The sequence below is a fragment of the Pangasianodon hypophthalmus genome, chromosome 11 (genome assembly GCF_027358585.1).
Source record: "Pangasianodon hypophthalmus isolate fPanHyp1 chromosome 11, fPanHyp1.pri, whole genome shotgun sequence".
NCBI classification, from domain to species: domain Eukaryota; kingdom Metazoa; phylum Chordata; class Actinopteri; order Siluriformes; family Pangasiidae; genus Pangasianodon; species Pangasianodon hypophthalmus.
In genome coordinates, this window is record NC_069720.1 from 13476353 (window position 1) to 13493293 (window position 16941).

General features: G+C 37.5%; 1 protein-coding gene across 1 annotated transcript; it reads right to left on the reverse strand.

The window, feature by feature from the left end:
- Positions 1-755: 755 nt before the first annotated feature.
- Positions 756-15617, reverse strand: lonp1 (lon peptidase 1, mitochondrial). The gene is made up of 18 exons (XM_026942022.3): positions 15000-15617; positions 13207-13295; positions 12996-13115; positions 11420-11684; positions 11281-11342; positions 10584-10713; positions 10415-10498; positions 8896-9116; positions 7459-7597; positions 7185-7363; positions 7024-7111; positions 6814-6936; positions 6593-6709; positions 5851-5991; positions 4703-4868; positions 3740-3960; positions 2378-2542; positions 756-1189 (listed from the first exon to the last, which is right to left on the reverse strand). The coding sequence occupies exons 1-18, from the start codon at positions 15615-15617 to the stop codon at positions 1040-1042; spliced, it is 3078 nt and encodes a 1025-aa protein (XP_026797823.3). The 3' UTR covers positions 756-1039.
- Positions 15618-16941: the final 1324 nt, after the last annotated feature.

Below are 16941 nucleotides of genomic sequence, written 5' to 3' on the forward strand. Positions count from 1 at the left end.
TCACAGTCCCCGCCAAAAGTATTGGAATGGCAACGCCAATTCTGTTGATTTTGCTATGCACTGAAGACATTTGGGTTTGAGATGAAGTTGATAGATCAGAATTTCATTTCCTGATGTTTACATCTAGATGTGTTAAACAACTTACAACGTGGCACCTTTTGTTTGAACCCACCCAAAAACGTGAGTTTGAATTTGACTGGTTCATTCTGAACACAGCCACATCCCCAATTATAACAGGGTGCACACACTTACGCAACCAGGTTATTGTAACATTTTTTAATTTTCCTATTTTTTCCTAAAATGTTTCTGTTTTCCACTTAATTTTTATACTTTGCAATTTCACATTAAAGGTGAGAAAAGTTCTGACATGATTTAGTTTCATTTTTTTTTAACTTCACAAAAACCTGCATTTTAACAGGTGTGTAGCCTTTATAGATCCACTGTGCCTTCCTACAAATTCTGAAATAATAAGACAAAAGTTTGAGATAATAATTAAATTTTTGAGATGTCACAATTTTGACATACAGCTGCTGCCAAAAATAAAGGAAAAAAAAATGTCATGAATTAATTTTCTTTTCTAGCTGGTAGAAATGGGCTTCCCATGTCTAATTCATCTAATCAGCTAATTAGCAGGATAGGAGGTTCTCCAGAACCAAGGTTGGGAACCTGTGGATTAACTAATCTGGGAAATGGACAAGTGTATATTAATAAAAATACCTGCTTTAAGGAAAGAGTGAAAAAAAATGAAACACATGCAGGTTGTGAAATGTTTTTTTTCTTCCATCGCAGTATAACCTGTTTCAAAACAAGGTGGTTTAATGGCTGCGTAGCAGCAATAACACAATCCCAGTGTCTTGTGGTACATATCTGGGATTTACAGATACGTCAGTGTTCAGTTGCCAGCTTTCTGACACTGAAGAAGAGAATGTGAACTCTACATCAGTCACACTGCTGCGGTTTAACGAAACTTGGTGGGCATCAGTGTGGACAAATACCAGGAACTTAATTATAGCAGATTAAATAACAGTTCAGATGTTCTTCATTGGCCAGTGAACACAATCTTGTAGATTTCTTGGTAATGTTCAACAAAGTGCACCTCCAGGCCCTCTGTGATGTACTCAGCCAGGTCAGAGAAATCTTTCTTGTTTTCAGCAGGGAGGATGAGGCAATCCACTCCAGCTCTCTTTGCCTGTTGGAAAATATAATAAAGGATTACAAGAAGTACTGTATTGTCTGGACTAGTAGGTTCTGCAGCTTATACAACAAAGGCATGTATATATTATAATAAATTAGCCTAATTGTAATATACCCATTTATTTCATATAAATGAAAGCTAGGCTAAGAAAAATGTGACAACCTTAACAAATTAAAGCATGTGTACATTATTCAATTATTCCTAATTAAACCAGTTTTTTTATTCTTGACTCTGAAGGTGTTAGTTAATTCTCTCCAGCAGCAGCGTTTCTATAATAAAAGCTCATTCATAGGGACTGGTTTGGATGATCCACATAAATGAAGTAATGAGATATTTATTTAACACTTATGGAAGGAGAGTCCAGTATCAGGGAGGAGATCACGTTTTGCGGTTTCTTTGCAACATGACAAGCTACCATGGTCAAAAATAGCACAGCGAATATGCCCTCTAGAGTGCCCCCATCGTGGATAAAGTGTGATTAAGTGCCCTCTAGGCTGCTCTTACAGTGCAGAAAATGTAATGATGTGCCCTAATGTCTGCCCTTCAAATGGGAAAAAAGGTGATGAAGTGCCCTCTAGGATGCCAATATGTGCAAGAAAATGTGATGTATTGCCCTCTGGGGTGCCCTTCCAGTGGAGAGTACATGATTCACTGCCTTATAGGCTTCCCTACATGTGAGAAAATAAGATGAAATGCCCTCTAGGTGACCCTATGCGTGAAGAAATGTGCCCTCCAGGGTGCCTCTATAGGAAAAAATACCAAATTAATGCCCTCCAGGTGTCTGTTATATTTTTTTGCCCCTGCCTCTCAGACAGCCTGTGTTCGCCTCTCAGTTCGCCTCTCAGGCTGCATCATACCATCCTGTCACTGATTATTGTACCATCACAGCACACCCGGAAGTTTTTTTATTCCTTATGCATAATATTCTGTAGCTATTATAAACTATTCAGTAACTATGTAGAAACTAATAGAAAAGTCACAGTTACAAGAGTGAGGATTTTACATTAACAAAGGATTTAAAACAATATATTAATCTGACAAAAGATATAAAGATAAAACAGATAAAGAGAGATTTGTTAGTAAAGTTACTTAAAAAATGTTCCATTACATGATAGCTGCTTTTGTGTCAAGGGCACTAAAAGTCTGACTATAAAAAGTCCCTCTTTAATCCTTGAAACTCACAGCAATAGTTTTTTCCTTGATTCCTCCGACAGGCAGGATCTTTCCAGTCAGGGACACTTCTCCCGTCATGGCCACATTCTGCCGCACTGGCGTGTTGGTGGCCAAGGACAGCAGAGCCGTGATTATAGTGCAGCCTGCACTAGGTCCGTCTTTAGGAGTGGCACCCTGAACACGACCACAAGAATCAGACATGAAACAAAACATACACTGAGACAATATTCATCAGTAAAACAGCTTAATTGTAGCAACAATAATCAACATTTATTTCCATGAATTCATCTGGCATTTTTATTTTTCAAAACTGAGGAGTGCTGAATCTAAAGCAACCGTAGAGCTGACAGAGTTAAAGTTAAATCATAAGACAATTCTAGGAAATTTACAAAATTGACACCACATACTCTAAATATAGTCAGTAGGCTAAGACATAGTTCCCAACCCGGGTCCTGGAGAACCTTCTGTCCTGCACATTTTAGTGTTTTCCCCACCCTCACACACCTGATCCAATGAATCGGCTCATTAACTGCACTGAGTTGGTGTGTTACAGCAGGAAGAACACAAAAATGTGCAGGACAAGAGGTGCTCCAGGAGCAGGGTTGGGACAAGACATGGAGCTACGAGGTAAATGTAATTAGCAAGTAATAGAAATATCTCACCCAAAATCTTTTCCGTAAATATTTGCCTATATCTATATATACTTGCTTTAAGCAACATTGTTAACATATGTCTTTAATGTGGAATAAACACTTCAGGATGTGATGAAGTTGATGATATTCTTATAACAGCATGTCTGGAAGAGTTTTATTCCTGTTATACCACAGCAATATGTCAGCGGCTATAACTTGCTTATTTATTAAAGAATGACACTTTGTATTTTTCATTTTCATCCGTTTACAATTTTGTTAGGGAACATTCACAAAACCTAACCTATTTTGGCAGCTATAACCTGTCGTTCCCTCACCAGCCTCTCTTTTTTCCCTCTCTCGAAATTAATAAGACAAAACGCAAAGTCCTGAAGACTTCCCAGTGTCAGAAAACTTAAAGTTACAGCTTTACCAAAGCACTGACACTGGAGACTCCTTCCATGAATGCTACATAAACATTTCCTCACAGAACATTGTGGAGCATCTGTCATACAAGTCTCTGTGTAAGTTGTTACTATAGAAACAATGGCATTTCAGAACGAGCGTATGAATATAAATAAATCTGTGATTTGCCTTGCTTCGTTCTGACCAATCAGAATTGAGAATTCAACAGTGCTGTGGTATCCATTAAATCAGTAAATTTTTAAAATAATTACGTAACACATGGATCTGAAAACAGAAGTGATGAGAATTTAACATCATTTTAATGTTATTGTCTCACTTCTGGCACATGCAGGTGGAGGTGGGAGCCCACGAGGAAGTCATTCTCCGGCTGTTGCTTCATGAGGAAGGAGCGAGCGAAGGTGTAGGCGATTTTAGCGCTCTCCTTCATCACATCTCCCAGCTGCCCTGTCACCTCTAGAGAGCCTTCTGCGGGTCCGTCTTTTTCCTTTGAGGTCCTCGGACGCCTCAAAGACGTCTCGATGAACAGCGTGGAGCCACCTAGAGAGGTTAGGGGGAAAAAAGTCAAGCTCATGTTTAGGGAAGTAATAACTATTAAGAATTGCTAATCATGCAGCAAAATCTGTGTTGAAAAATTTACATCTTGTGATAATGCAAAAGTGATCTGTTGTACGAAATGTGAAGAAGCTATTTTTTTTTTTTTTTTTTTTTAACAAGTTCCACTTTAGCTGTGGTTTTGGGAAGAAAGACCGAAATTATCTGGCAAGAATCCATATGTTAAAAGAGAAATCCACAATCATTTTAATCAATCAGTAATCTGTGCAATTCACAAACTGAATATTAGAATTCAAAGCCTGCAGTTCGCTTTTAAAGGTAGTTGAGTTTAAGAAATATTTAAAACTTGCCAATGTTATAATATTGTAAAACTGAGATAATACTTTTAAAATTTATTCAGTTAAAATGACAAATTAACTGCAGAGTTAGTATTGAGGTATTAGACCTATGTAACTTACTGGTCTGTGTTTATCTGGTACAAAAGTAAGCTTATTTTTATTTCTTTCCTCAAGCCTTGCGGTCTCTCAAATGGCGTAACAGAAAAAGTATTATCTCAGTTCTGCAATAATTTAACACCATCAACTGAGTTAAGTTATTAGCTTTGCTATCTGAAAATATCCTGTAAGAGTGATCATGGAATGCCAAAAATCTTTAAAATTTAAAGGAATTTTTTTTTTAATCATGTTCTGGTGTGTAATATTGCAGCTGTATTGTTACATATTCTCACCCATAGCTGTCCATGCCAAGCCCATGACCACCCCCGGGGGTGTGACGTCATACATTCGGTCTACAGTGAACAGGGGTTTGCCAACGTAATCCTGCAGATTGTCAGCTGTCACTCTGACTGCATCCTCCTCGCCATTAACAATACGGAATGCAGCTTTCCGGAAAACCTGGATTTGAGAATGCGTCGTTAAAATAAGGAAAGAGGTTATATTTAATTTACCAACCAAAGAGTGATAAAAGTTGATAATCATGATTTATATTAGTATATATGATAACACTTTACATTAATGTTCCCTTTACTAACATTATTTACTGCATTAGTTATTGAGTGTTGCACTGCTGAATTCTTGAATCTGACTGGTCAGAAAGTGTTGATTAATTTTCTATAACAGCAGCTCAGGTGCATATTAATGGCCTTGTTCTAATACAATGTTTCTTTAGTAACAATTTGTACAGGTTCAAGGATTCATTAAAAAGATTAAAAATGTGTATAATTGTTGATATGGTCAAATTTTCTGTAAGAAACATGTATTTAACATTTCTGAAAGGAGTTTCCAGTGTTAGGGTTTGGTAACAATCAGAGGTAAAGCTGTAAGTTTTCTCTGACAGAAAAGTCTTCAGTACACTTTGAGGTTTCACAGTAAAATGATAAGCTGTGTTTTTTTTATTATTAACTTCAAGAGAGAAAAACAGAGAGGCTGTTGAGGGCAGTGAGAACAAGTAACTTGCTTCCTGGATGTTCCACGTCATGAAATATAACTTTAAACAGATAAAAGGTATGGCATGTTGTTCTTTAATAAATAAAAACTTTAGGACATACTGTTATAGGAAAATAATCAACTTGTGCTAAGTGGTAACAGTAATTCCACTTCATCACACCACCCCATTGTTGAGTATGTTCCTATAACAGCACAAACCCAGGTGTATATGTAGTTAACTCATGTATATATTGACAGTTGTTTAAACTACATACACCTTCCACTCCTTAAGGCCACACCCCCTTCACTAGGATGGACTTTGGTCCAAATTGCATTATCATCAATATTGAGACCAGTGCATCTTCACAGACCAAACAGACCTTATAGACCCAAAATATTTTGTCTTATTTCAGCATAATGTTTCTCAGTGTGACTTCAGAACCAGTCTTACCTTCTCCACCTGTTTCTGCAGGTTCCTGACGCCACTCTCTCTGCAATACTGCCTGATAAGAACGTTCAGAGCCTCTGAGGAGATGCTGGTCTTCTGCTCATCCAAACCACAAAGAGTCTGCAACTGGGGCACCAGATACCTCTGCAGGTCCGGAGCAGGACATTAGTAACTGACACGTGACTCAGTGTCAAAGCAAAAACACCATGCTGCAATTGTTTCTGTTATGTGAATTTACAGCATGAAAATATTTGCCTGAATGACTGACAACCCAAAAATATGCCACTCAGTGGCAGAGGCATAAAAGTAAATATAGCATTTTAACGTACATCTTACTCTGCTGTGGCTTCTAATAACATTCATATAGTAAACAGTAAGAGTGGTGTGTACAATATGTTGCTGGAGATACAAACCTTTGAACAATATAATTTTATTTCTTTAACTTTTAACATTAATATTTAAATATATCCGCAAATGGCGATCTGCGATCTGGTTCAAGCACGATATTACTTGTGATAATGAAGGAATATCTGTAAAAATCCCAACACACTACTGCAAATGAAAATCTTGATTTTGTTCTAAAGGGATGCAAACTTTTGCACTCAACTGTATATATTGATTTTTTTTACTTACTTAATTTAGGCAGGTGCATTTTCTTCTGGCTTGTATTACGGAAAATACAGTAATTTAAAAGCGATATTGTAGTAAACAGTAAGAGTGTGTACAGTGTGTTGCTGTATGTTACCTCTGCAATGGCTAGTTTCTCCTGAGCCACATAGCCAGACACATTGATCATTTCCATTCGGTCTCTCAGAGGTTCGGGAATGGTGTCAATCACATTGGCAGTGCAAATAAATAGAACCTGTTCGGAAACCAAAGAATGACATAATGCGATTATGACAAAGATCATGTTTTAATAGATATAAAAGAAAAGATTGGATGAATGAATCCAGCCACACAGTCGACCTTAGACAGATCCACAGGAACATCCAGGTAGTGATCCAGGAAGTTTGCGTTCTGCTCAGGGTCTAAAAGCTCCAGCAGGGCAGAAGATGGATCCCCCTGGTAGCCTCTACCTATTTTATCCACCTGTTTAAATTGCACAAGAAGAAAATGCTAGATGTTTCCTAACCAAATGTGTGATTCGTTATAAAATTCAACTGTTCTTGTGCAAACCTCGTCAATGAGAACTAGCGGGTTTTCTGTTTTCGTCTTCTTCAGACACTGGATGATTTTTCCTGGCATCGCTCCAACATATGTCCTCCTACAAAGCACAAAACATGTATTAAAATAAAATCACAGAAATCCTGCCCATTGCTTAATTCCACATTCCCCACCTGTGGCCTTTGATTTCAGCTACATCGGTCATGCCGCCCACGCTGAAGCGGAAGTACTCTCGGTTTAGGGCTCTAGCGATGGAGCGGGCGATGCTGGTCTTTCCCACACCGGGTGGTCCGTAGAAACACAGGATCTTCCCCTGTGTGCTGCCTCTCAGCTGGCTAACTGCAATAAACTCCTGCATGAAATAAGAGAAACCTGAATTAGCACACATTCCTCATGAACCAGTCCGCATGACTCAGTCTTATGGCTTTAAACTGAGAGTCAGCTTACGAGAATGCGCTTCTTCACATCCTCCATGCCGTAATGATCTTCTTCCAGCACCTCTCTGGCTCGAGCCAGCTCCAGGTTCTCCACGCTGTTGGTGCCCCATGGCATCGAGGTCAACCAGTCCAAGTAGTTTCTCGTAACACTAGGACAAAAAGACACAAATGAGCAAGGGACTTTATTTATAGCACCTAAAAAACACCTTAAGTACAGCTTATAGTCTTATTATACTGTTATATTACTGTAACAGTCTGATCTCACATGGGCTATCAGTATCTTAACTATACAGCTCTGAAATGTTGGACTGGAATTGAATCAGTCCTCTGACATTTTTTATACATGCCACGAACCTATATGATGTTAAATCACACTTTTTTTCATTAAAAACCTTTTAAAAAACTTTTCTAATTATTAGGGGAGTATCAGATCATTTAAAAATGGAATCTGTGCATCCTTTGTAGTCACACATTGACTAATAAGTATATGATATAAGCATAGAATAAAACACATTGAGAGGTGCTGTTATTGGAAAATAATCAATAACTGGGTGTATTTTTTCCTCTTATACCATAGCAACTTGCCAGCGATTCCAATTTTGATTAATTAAATAATGAAATATCATCATATACAATACATATTATCCATTTATAGTTACATTTAAATGTTGCAGACCATCTACGAAACAAGTTACTTCCTGTTATTACCTACATAAAGAAAACATACTGATTGTTACTAAGCGCTGACACTGAAGACTCCTTTCATAAGCAAACAAAAATCTCTTGATATCTTCGCCATATCAACAAGTGTATATTTATTTATGAGTGAGCTGTTGCTATAGAAATGATATCATACTAGTAGGCGTGCATTAATATAAACCTGGGTTTTGCGGCCGGAATTAGTGTCAGAGTTTCTGTTATAGAAAATAAATCACCACCATCTGACCAATCATAATAGAGAATTCAACAGCTCTGTGGTGTAGATAACATTAAAAGATGGCACATGGTAAAAAATTGTTTTATGTTTTATACTATATTATATGTGTTATTCCTGTTCAGCCTACTATCAGGGTGTTTGGTATCTGCTTATCTGACATTTTTAAACAAGATGACATTAAATGCCATGCAATACAGTGACTGCAGTGTGAGTGTTTTTATATTTAGACAGAAACAAACTGTTCTTAGTCTCTATTACTTTTTAAACAATGTAGAAACTTTTTTCACCTCTTCAGAAGGATTTTCATATCACACCTCTATACCCATATGTCATTATTTCACAAATAATAATTTCTAAATTGTTAAGTAATATATAAGACATAATCCTTCATGCTGTCAGTGCAATTATATCTGTATTATTATTAGTATTATTATCTGTATTATCAGATGATACTCAGGTCTGAGCAGTAAAACGGCAGTATAATGCAGTGACACATCTCACAGGACTCACTTGAACTCAGAGGAATGATTATCCAGAAGACTGAGTTTGTTCAGCTCCTCATTAATGACCTCCATGATGTGCGGGGGTACGGTGCGCTCCTTCAGCCTCTCTCTGAACTTCTCCTCGATGGCGTCCTTGTCCTCCTTCTCCAGGCCCAGCTCTTTCTTGATGATCTTCAGCTGCTCCTGCAGGAGGTACTTCCTGTGCGTCTGTTTGATTTTCTCCTCCACCTACAGCAGGAACATGTGCTATTAAATGAAGCCAAGCGTGCAGTTACACTGACCACTGTCACGTGGGAAACTCATTTTACTGTGCTATAAAATACAAATAATCTGCAGGTTTTTATGGACAGGGAGTTGCTCTGAAGAATAAAATGCTGAATACAAATGAATTTATTCATAAATCATTCCCAGGACCATTTATACATAAATGTGGAATTCAGGAAAATCCCTTTCGGTAAACAATCGTATCCTGAAAGGGCTCCTGAGTTTGTGTAAACTTCTGTACAAGTAGACTCACTAATGTGAACCCAGATTAATCGCCTTCAAATTATATAATTACAGCAATTTTATACCGAGATTATTATATATTTAATTTGCCCCCACAAATTAAAGGAATATTTTGAAATTCAGTTGTTTAATATTAATGACTTGAAAGAAACAAATCCATTAAATTAAGATAATTAAAACAAGCCATTCAGTTAGGGAAAAGTAATGGCACCCTTTAAAAAGAAGAAGCGTTCGTGTGTGTCTATAGTAGCTGACGCTCTGCAATATCTGAGCTGCATTACTGGAAGATGTAGCGCATACGCATTTAGAAGGCACTCTTTTATTGTTTAGTCGCCATTTTGTCTTTTTCAGCTATCTGTGAGCTTTTATGGAGATTTATGGAGATTTTTTATGTGTGTCACTAAATGTAAATCAGCTGTTCTGTGAATTTGCTTGGTAATTTATGATTGATTTATCAGCATTTATGAACATACTCATGTGAGTACAAAGATAAACAGCAATGCTGAAACTTCTGTAAATCTGGTGGGAAATTTTTGCGTCGTTTGACAAATGAAATCATTTACATGCAGCTTTAGTAAAAGATTGATTACGATTGTGCTTTATGTGTGTATAAAAAAAGAAACTATTATTTATGATTATACTTTGTTTTTCCTTGAAGTGCTTTCATTGTGCCTTTGAATTATCAACAGGGTTTCTACTCATTTTCGAACAGTTTTTCCCCCAAATCACTGTCAATTAAACAGTTAACAAGCTACCAAAAAATAGGGCTATGAAGATGATTAAGAATGTTAAACAATATAGATAAACTCCTGTAGAGCAAAAAATAATGGAGTTATTTGATTAATATTTTTATTTCAACAGGATTTTTGCAGACAGATATAGAAACGGGAATAGCAAAAGATGTTTTAATTCATATTTTATCATTTTAATCCTAACTGTGAGAGAAAAGGCCTCCCATGAACTTGAATATGCTTTGATTGGAGTTGTTGGTATACATGGTGTGATCAGACGGTTCTCACCTCCCTGCCGAGGCGCTGCTGCAGTTTACTCAACTCGTACTCCTTCTTCAGCAGAGACAGAGCCTTGTACAAGCGTTTGGGGATCTGCAAAACCAAAATGCATGTCAAACATCTTCAGAAAGCTCATGAAAAAAAATAATCGATCGATTTTTTTCGATTGGAGACCCACACTGGTTTCCTCCAGAACGTCCTGTAGCTCGTGTGACTCTGCGCCGGTCAGAGCAGCTCCCATGTCACTCAGGTAAATGGGGTTATCAACTACTCTCTGTCCTGCCTGCATCATCTGCAGAACTGATTCTCTGCACAACAAAACACAACACACACTTAGTAATATTGTTCATATAAAGATATTTCATGTGTAACAATCAAAAAAATGATCATGACTGTTTCTGTTCAATATCATGCAATGAAATCATGGTTATTTATCACTATTATTCAACTGATTTTGTTATTTAAAATCAACATTATAAGCCAATAGTCTAGATCAAAATATATAAATCTTTTAATCAAAATATGACAGATCATATTAACTAAGCATTTCTTTAAAAGCTGAATATAAACAAAAATAACAAAAAAAATATATATATATACCACCACACTATGCAACAAAGTATTTAATTGGGACAACAAACAAAAAACTATATTTCATATTATCCTATTATCTAAGAAAGGAATAACACACTTCTAGTTGTGCTGTTTTAGGTAAATAATCTTTGCCAAATTCCATTTTTAAATTTATTAATGAACATGTCATGATTTTTATCCATTTATAGTTACATAGATACAGTACACTGAGGTTTTTAATGTTAAACAGCCCAACTGTAATAGGCCTTTTTTCCTATAAAAAAGGAAATTAGGAAAATTACCTGTAAAGAGGGTTCAGAGCAATGATGTCACGGATGGTCTTAACAATCTCGGCTGTCAGAGCCTAAACACAAACTGCTGATTAGCTTTAAACACAAGGCAGACAAGAGAACTACAGCAGAGCAGGATACGAGTCAGTACCTTAACCTCCTCTGTGACCTGGAACTCCTCGTGTATGACGTTGTCGACCTCCACCATCAGGACCTCGTTGCTCGTGGGTAAAGGAACAGCCTCCACCACGAACTCTGCTTCCTTCACTCTCTCCGTCATCTCCTCAGCCAGAGACGACGAGTCCTTCCGAACACGCTTGGATTTTCTCCGCTGAACTCTGGCCTGTTCAGCATCTGACTCCAGCGTGAGGGACGCGTCCTCAGCCTCGACTTCCAGCTGCTTCGTGATCCGAATCCTGAATGTTCAAATAGGAAAAAAGAGATGGTGAAGATGAAGTTTTTTTTTTAATTCATTACAGCATAGGTTCACAATTTGCTAATCCTTGCTCCACTTCTGCACAATTTTATCTTTATTAGCTCGTGTAGGTGTGTCCTGACTGCTCCTGATATCATTTGTGTCCATGTGCTGTCCAGCTTTCTGAGGTTGTGATAAAAAAAATATGTATTTTATCTATTTATAGTTTATTTAAATTTATTTATTTTATTTATTTATAGTTACATTTAAATATCGCTGCTCTCTCACCAGCCTCTCATTCTTCTCTCTCTTGAAGTTAATAAGACCAACAAATTATAGATTGTTCCAGAAAAAGTGGCAGAAAACTCAAAGTTACAGCTTTCCCTGGCTTGACACTGGAGACTCCTTCCATAAATGTTAAATAAACATCTCCTTACAGAAATCTTCATCATATCAACGATCATACTCTATGCTTTATTAAATAATACAACATGTTTAATCTGTTTATTATGAAGTTTCAATTATCTGCAGCTGCAGCAATACATGTCCCTGTGAATGAACTGTTACTACAGAAACCATAAAGTATTAGATTGAAAGCATTAATATATACTAGTGATGTTACACTTGATACTGAGGCTCTGAGGCGTGTTTCGAGTACATAGATGAAATCCCATTGAGGCTTGTATCGTTTTCAAAAAATCATGTGATCATGACAAACAAGGCCTCGCATTCGGTCCAATAAAATAACCAGTTCGTTTTGTATGTCAGAAAGTTCGAACCCCATCTTACATCATAGTTCGCAAGTGGCCCAGACTGGCTGGTTGGATTGTTTGAGAGCCAGGACTTTGAAATTTTGCTGAGCTGCACGAATAGTTAAATATTATTTTATCACACTGACAATAATATTGACTCATATTACTATTTATTGCCACACTTTAAAAAGTAAATGACATTGTCAGAAGATAATGAGCACATAGAGTTGTTAGGCTTCTATTTGTGCACATCACGCCTACATCGAGCAGCTTAATCAACAGTCTTGAGTTTATCATTGCTATAATTTTTGCAAACCACAAGGTGTCATTGTTTTCGATACACTGAGGCTTCAGAGCATTTCCCGGCACAATCAGGAAAAAAGCCTCAAAGCTTCACAAGGCTTCATGCACGCAGCCCTAATACAGACCTGTCATTTGCAGCTGCTCTGCTGTCAGAGCTGCTGTTATAGAAAATGAATTAGAATCGAGAGTTCAGCAGTGCTGTGCTATAAACTAAACCGTTGAATTTGGAATGAAACGAGAAAAACCTTCAGTGTTACCTTCGGTGTCCCATCACGATCATGCGCAGTTTGTCACCGAGATCTTGCATCTCGTGGATCTGAACAAAAGTTCCCGTGTTGTAAACAGCGTCCAGACTTTCCACAACATCCGACTCGTCACTGATACAACACAGAAAGCAGGAGTGCTCAAAAACACACACACACACACACAACTTCATCTAAATCTTTATAACCTTCATTTAATCCTTACTTATCATCCTTCTTGAGGAAGACGCCAGCGTAGGGCTGAGCAAGTCGCACTTTTCTCCTCAGCAGATCCATCAGCTGCTTATTCTTCACCTGGAAACAAATGACATAACATCTGTCCTTAGTGCCATAGGCTGTATATGTATATAATTTCTTGTCATTACTGTACTCTCTACCTGGCTGCTACCCCAATAATTGCTATGTCCATATATAGTATAAGCTTATCTGCCGAATACTATGTTATAGTATGTTGTGTTTACATTCACAGCAGTTTATTATATTGTTATTCTTTTGCACTACTGTTATATCTGACACTTTCATATTAGAACTGTGTACTAGGCGGAGCTGCACTGTCTCTTACTGTGCCTGTTGTCATGTTTAGTAGTTATTGTACTGTCTTGTACTGTTTGCACATGTTTGAATGTGCACTTTGTGTAGAAATGTGTAGTCTCTTGTGGTTCTGTGTTGTCTGATATAGCACCATGGTCCTGGAGGAACGCTGTTTCGTTTCACCGTGTACTAACTAGCTGTACATGGCTGAAATGACAATAAAGCCACTTGACTTGACATGAGAAGTTTAAATGGGGTTAAAACTTTTAAGATTTTGAAATCTTAGTTGTGTAATATTTTAATTATAGATTACTTAAATATTTTATTGATAGTTGCTTTCTAATTGGTGCATAAAAACACTGTTACGTAACTCCATGGAAATGGACAATACCACCAAGGGCTGGAATGGGGGAGCATGATAATGAGCAAAAGCAAATAAAACAGAAAATTGCAACATGAACATAACATATTAATTCAACATCAGTATGTGTTAACTGTTATATAAACCATTTAATTATATTTTAGAGAAATGTTTACATTACTGGTCAAGGGCATGTGAAGGGAATAGAAGGGGGGAGGACATTTAGAGAGGGTTTCAGGGATGATGAAATCTCCAGTAACAATCTATCATGACCTGTTCATCTAGTGTAAGTACATTCATCCTTTAAATTATACTGATATATTCTTACATTGATATATGATTATTAATCTTACCTATGCATTTATTTGATAAGTAGAAAAACATAACACAAAATTACACACTGACTGTGATAGGTTTATAAACAAATATATGCTGTAAAAGTTCACCATACTTCCTTAATTAACCAAGTAAGGATTAAAACACATGGAGGTGTGCTGTTATAGGAAAATAATCCACACCCGGGTGGTGCGATGAAGCAGAGTGACTGTTACCACCCTGAAGTGGATTATTCTCCTATAACAGCACGTCTCCAAGTGTCTCATTCCTTTTATACCGCAGCAATTTGCCAAGGATTACAATTTAATTTATGAATCAACATGGCAAGTTTTTTTTTATCCATTTATAGTAACAAGCTATAAACGCTATAGACAGTCGTTCCTTCTCCAGCCGCTTTCTCTCTCTCTCTCTCTCTAAGTTCATAGGACAATGAGAAATGCAGCTTGTCATGTTCCCAGCAGAGTCCTCCATCCTGAAGACTTTCCTGTGGAGGAAAACTTCTTGACTGGTACAGAGCACTGACACTACAGATTCCTTCCATAAACGTTAAATAAACGTCTCCTTACAGAAAACTGAAGCATATCAACGGTTATTATTAGACATGAATAAAGACCCTGAATTAGACCCTGTGAATGAGCTGTTGCTATAGAAACGATAACGTATTGGAAGGAGCGCATTAATATACACCTTGAAGTCGAACACCTTCTGAACATCAGACTGGAGAATTCAACAGCGCTGTAGTATAATGACTTATAAAACAACATGACTACCTCGATGATCTTGATGAAGCGTGGGAAAACCGGGTTTCTGGTCACAGCGATGAGCGGCACGTTGGGAAACACTTCCGGCACCATCATGGGCGTGAGAGCGGTGATGTGCGGGGGAGCAGACCCGGACTCTGCTCCATCTCCACCGGGTTCATCGTCATTAGGACTGCTGCTTTCAGCTCCATCCTCTCCCGGCAGGCCGCTGCCCCTGTTGCCGAACAGGTATCTCCTCTGGTCGTGGTTCATAAACATGCCAGCTCCTACACTTCCCCTGCCAGGCGGAAGCACACCGGCGATTCTGGTCCATTTTCTCAGATCTGTCGCGCGCGCAGGTCCTGTCACTGATGTGATGGTGCTGAAGGTGCCACTACACAACTGTGACTTTTTATATGAAACATAAAAATGTGATCGGTTTGCGGTGAATCCGCTCCGGCTGAGCGACTCTCCCGGATAAACTCCATTAATCTCAGAAGCAGGCTTTTTAATGTACTTGCTACAGAAGAGGGTCCCGTTTTTATACGCCTGCCTGTACCTGCTCCACATCTTCATGTACGCAGCCATGTTGATCTCGAGTGTTCTACGGGCAACTTCCCCACTTCCGGCCACCTGTGATGACGACATTTTGTTTACCCATTCCAAATGTGCACAGTATTTTTACACTTTTTAAATGTATTTTTCAAAATGATGTCAATGTACTTATTTTATTTAACATTGTCGCTTTTTTTACATATTTTTTGGATATTGAAAAATGTTTTTTTCCCCTTCATTTTCTTTGTAAGAATGGTTTATACGAGTTCTACGCTGTTTTTGCCGATATTGGATTATTCAAGTCAAACTAAGTTTGAAAAAAAAAAAAAAATACAGTATTTTGTCACTTGGATTTTTTTGTACTTTTTTTTTGCTTTTTGAAAAGTAAAAATAGCTATAAGCTTCTTTGTGCAATACCTGACCCTTCTCATCTTAGAGTTAGTGTGCTTACTTATTTTTTCTCTTCTAATTGTGATACTGATCGTTTTTAACCTTTAATTAAAAAATATAATAAGAAGAAAATACTACATTATTTATACTACGTTCATTACTCTTATGTAATGAACATTATATAATTGAAGAAAAGCAATACTTCTGTAATATAGCAATATGATATGATGATAAGATATGATAAGATATGAATAATAAGAATATGTTAAGATATGAATTACAATCCATGTTTTGCATACATTGCTAAAATTTTATACTTTTTACTTAAAAAAAACATAAATCAATTTACAAACAGATAAGTTTCTAGCATCAAAAAAAAAAAAGGAAATAAAGATGGCAGAAATGCAATCTATATTTATAAAAGAAGGGGAAACAATTATGTGACATTTATAATAACATCAAATTTTAACAGTTCTTTAGACTTAAAGTCTAAATGTACTTATTAGTCTATTGACAAATTACATTTGGGGACCATGGTGAAAATGTTGCACTTATGTACACTATATTACCAAAAGTATTCGGTCACCCATCCAAATGATCAGAATCAGGTGTCCTAATCACTTGGCCTGGCCACAGGTGTATAAAATCAAGCACTTAGGCATGCAGACTGTTTTTACAAACATTTGTGAAAGAATGGGCCGCTCTCAGGAGCTCAGTGAATTCCAGCGTGGAACTGTCATAGGATGCCACCTGTGCAACAAATCCAGTCGTCAAATTTCCTCGCTCCTAAATATTCCACAGTCAACTGTCAGCTTTATCATAACAAAATGGAAGAGTTTGGGAACAACAGCAACTCAGCCACGAAGTGGTAGGCCACGTAAACTGACGGAGAGGGGTCAGCGGATGCTGAAGCGCATAGTGCAAAGAGGTCGTCGACTTTCTTCACAGTCAATTGCTACAGAGCTCCAAAGTTCATGTGACCTTCAGATTAGCCCAAGTACAGTACGCAGAGAGCTTCATGGAATGG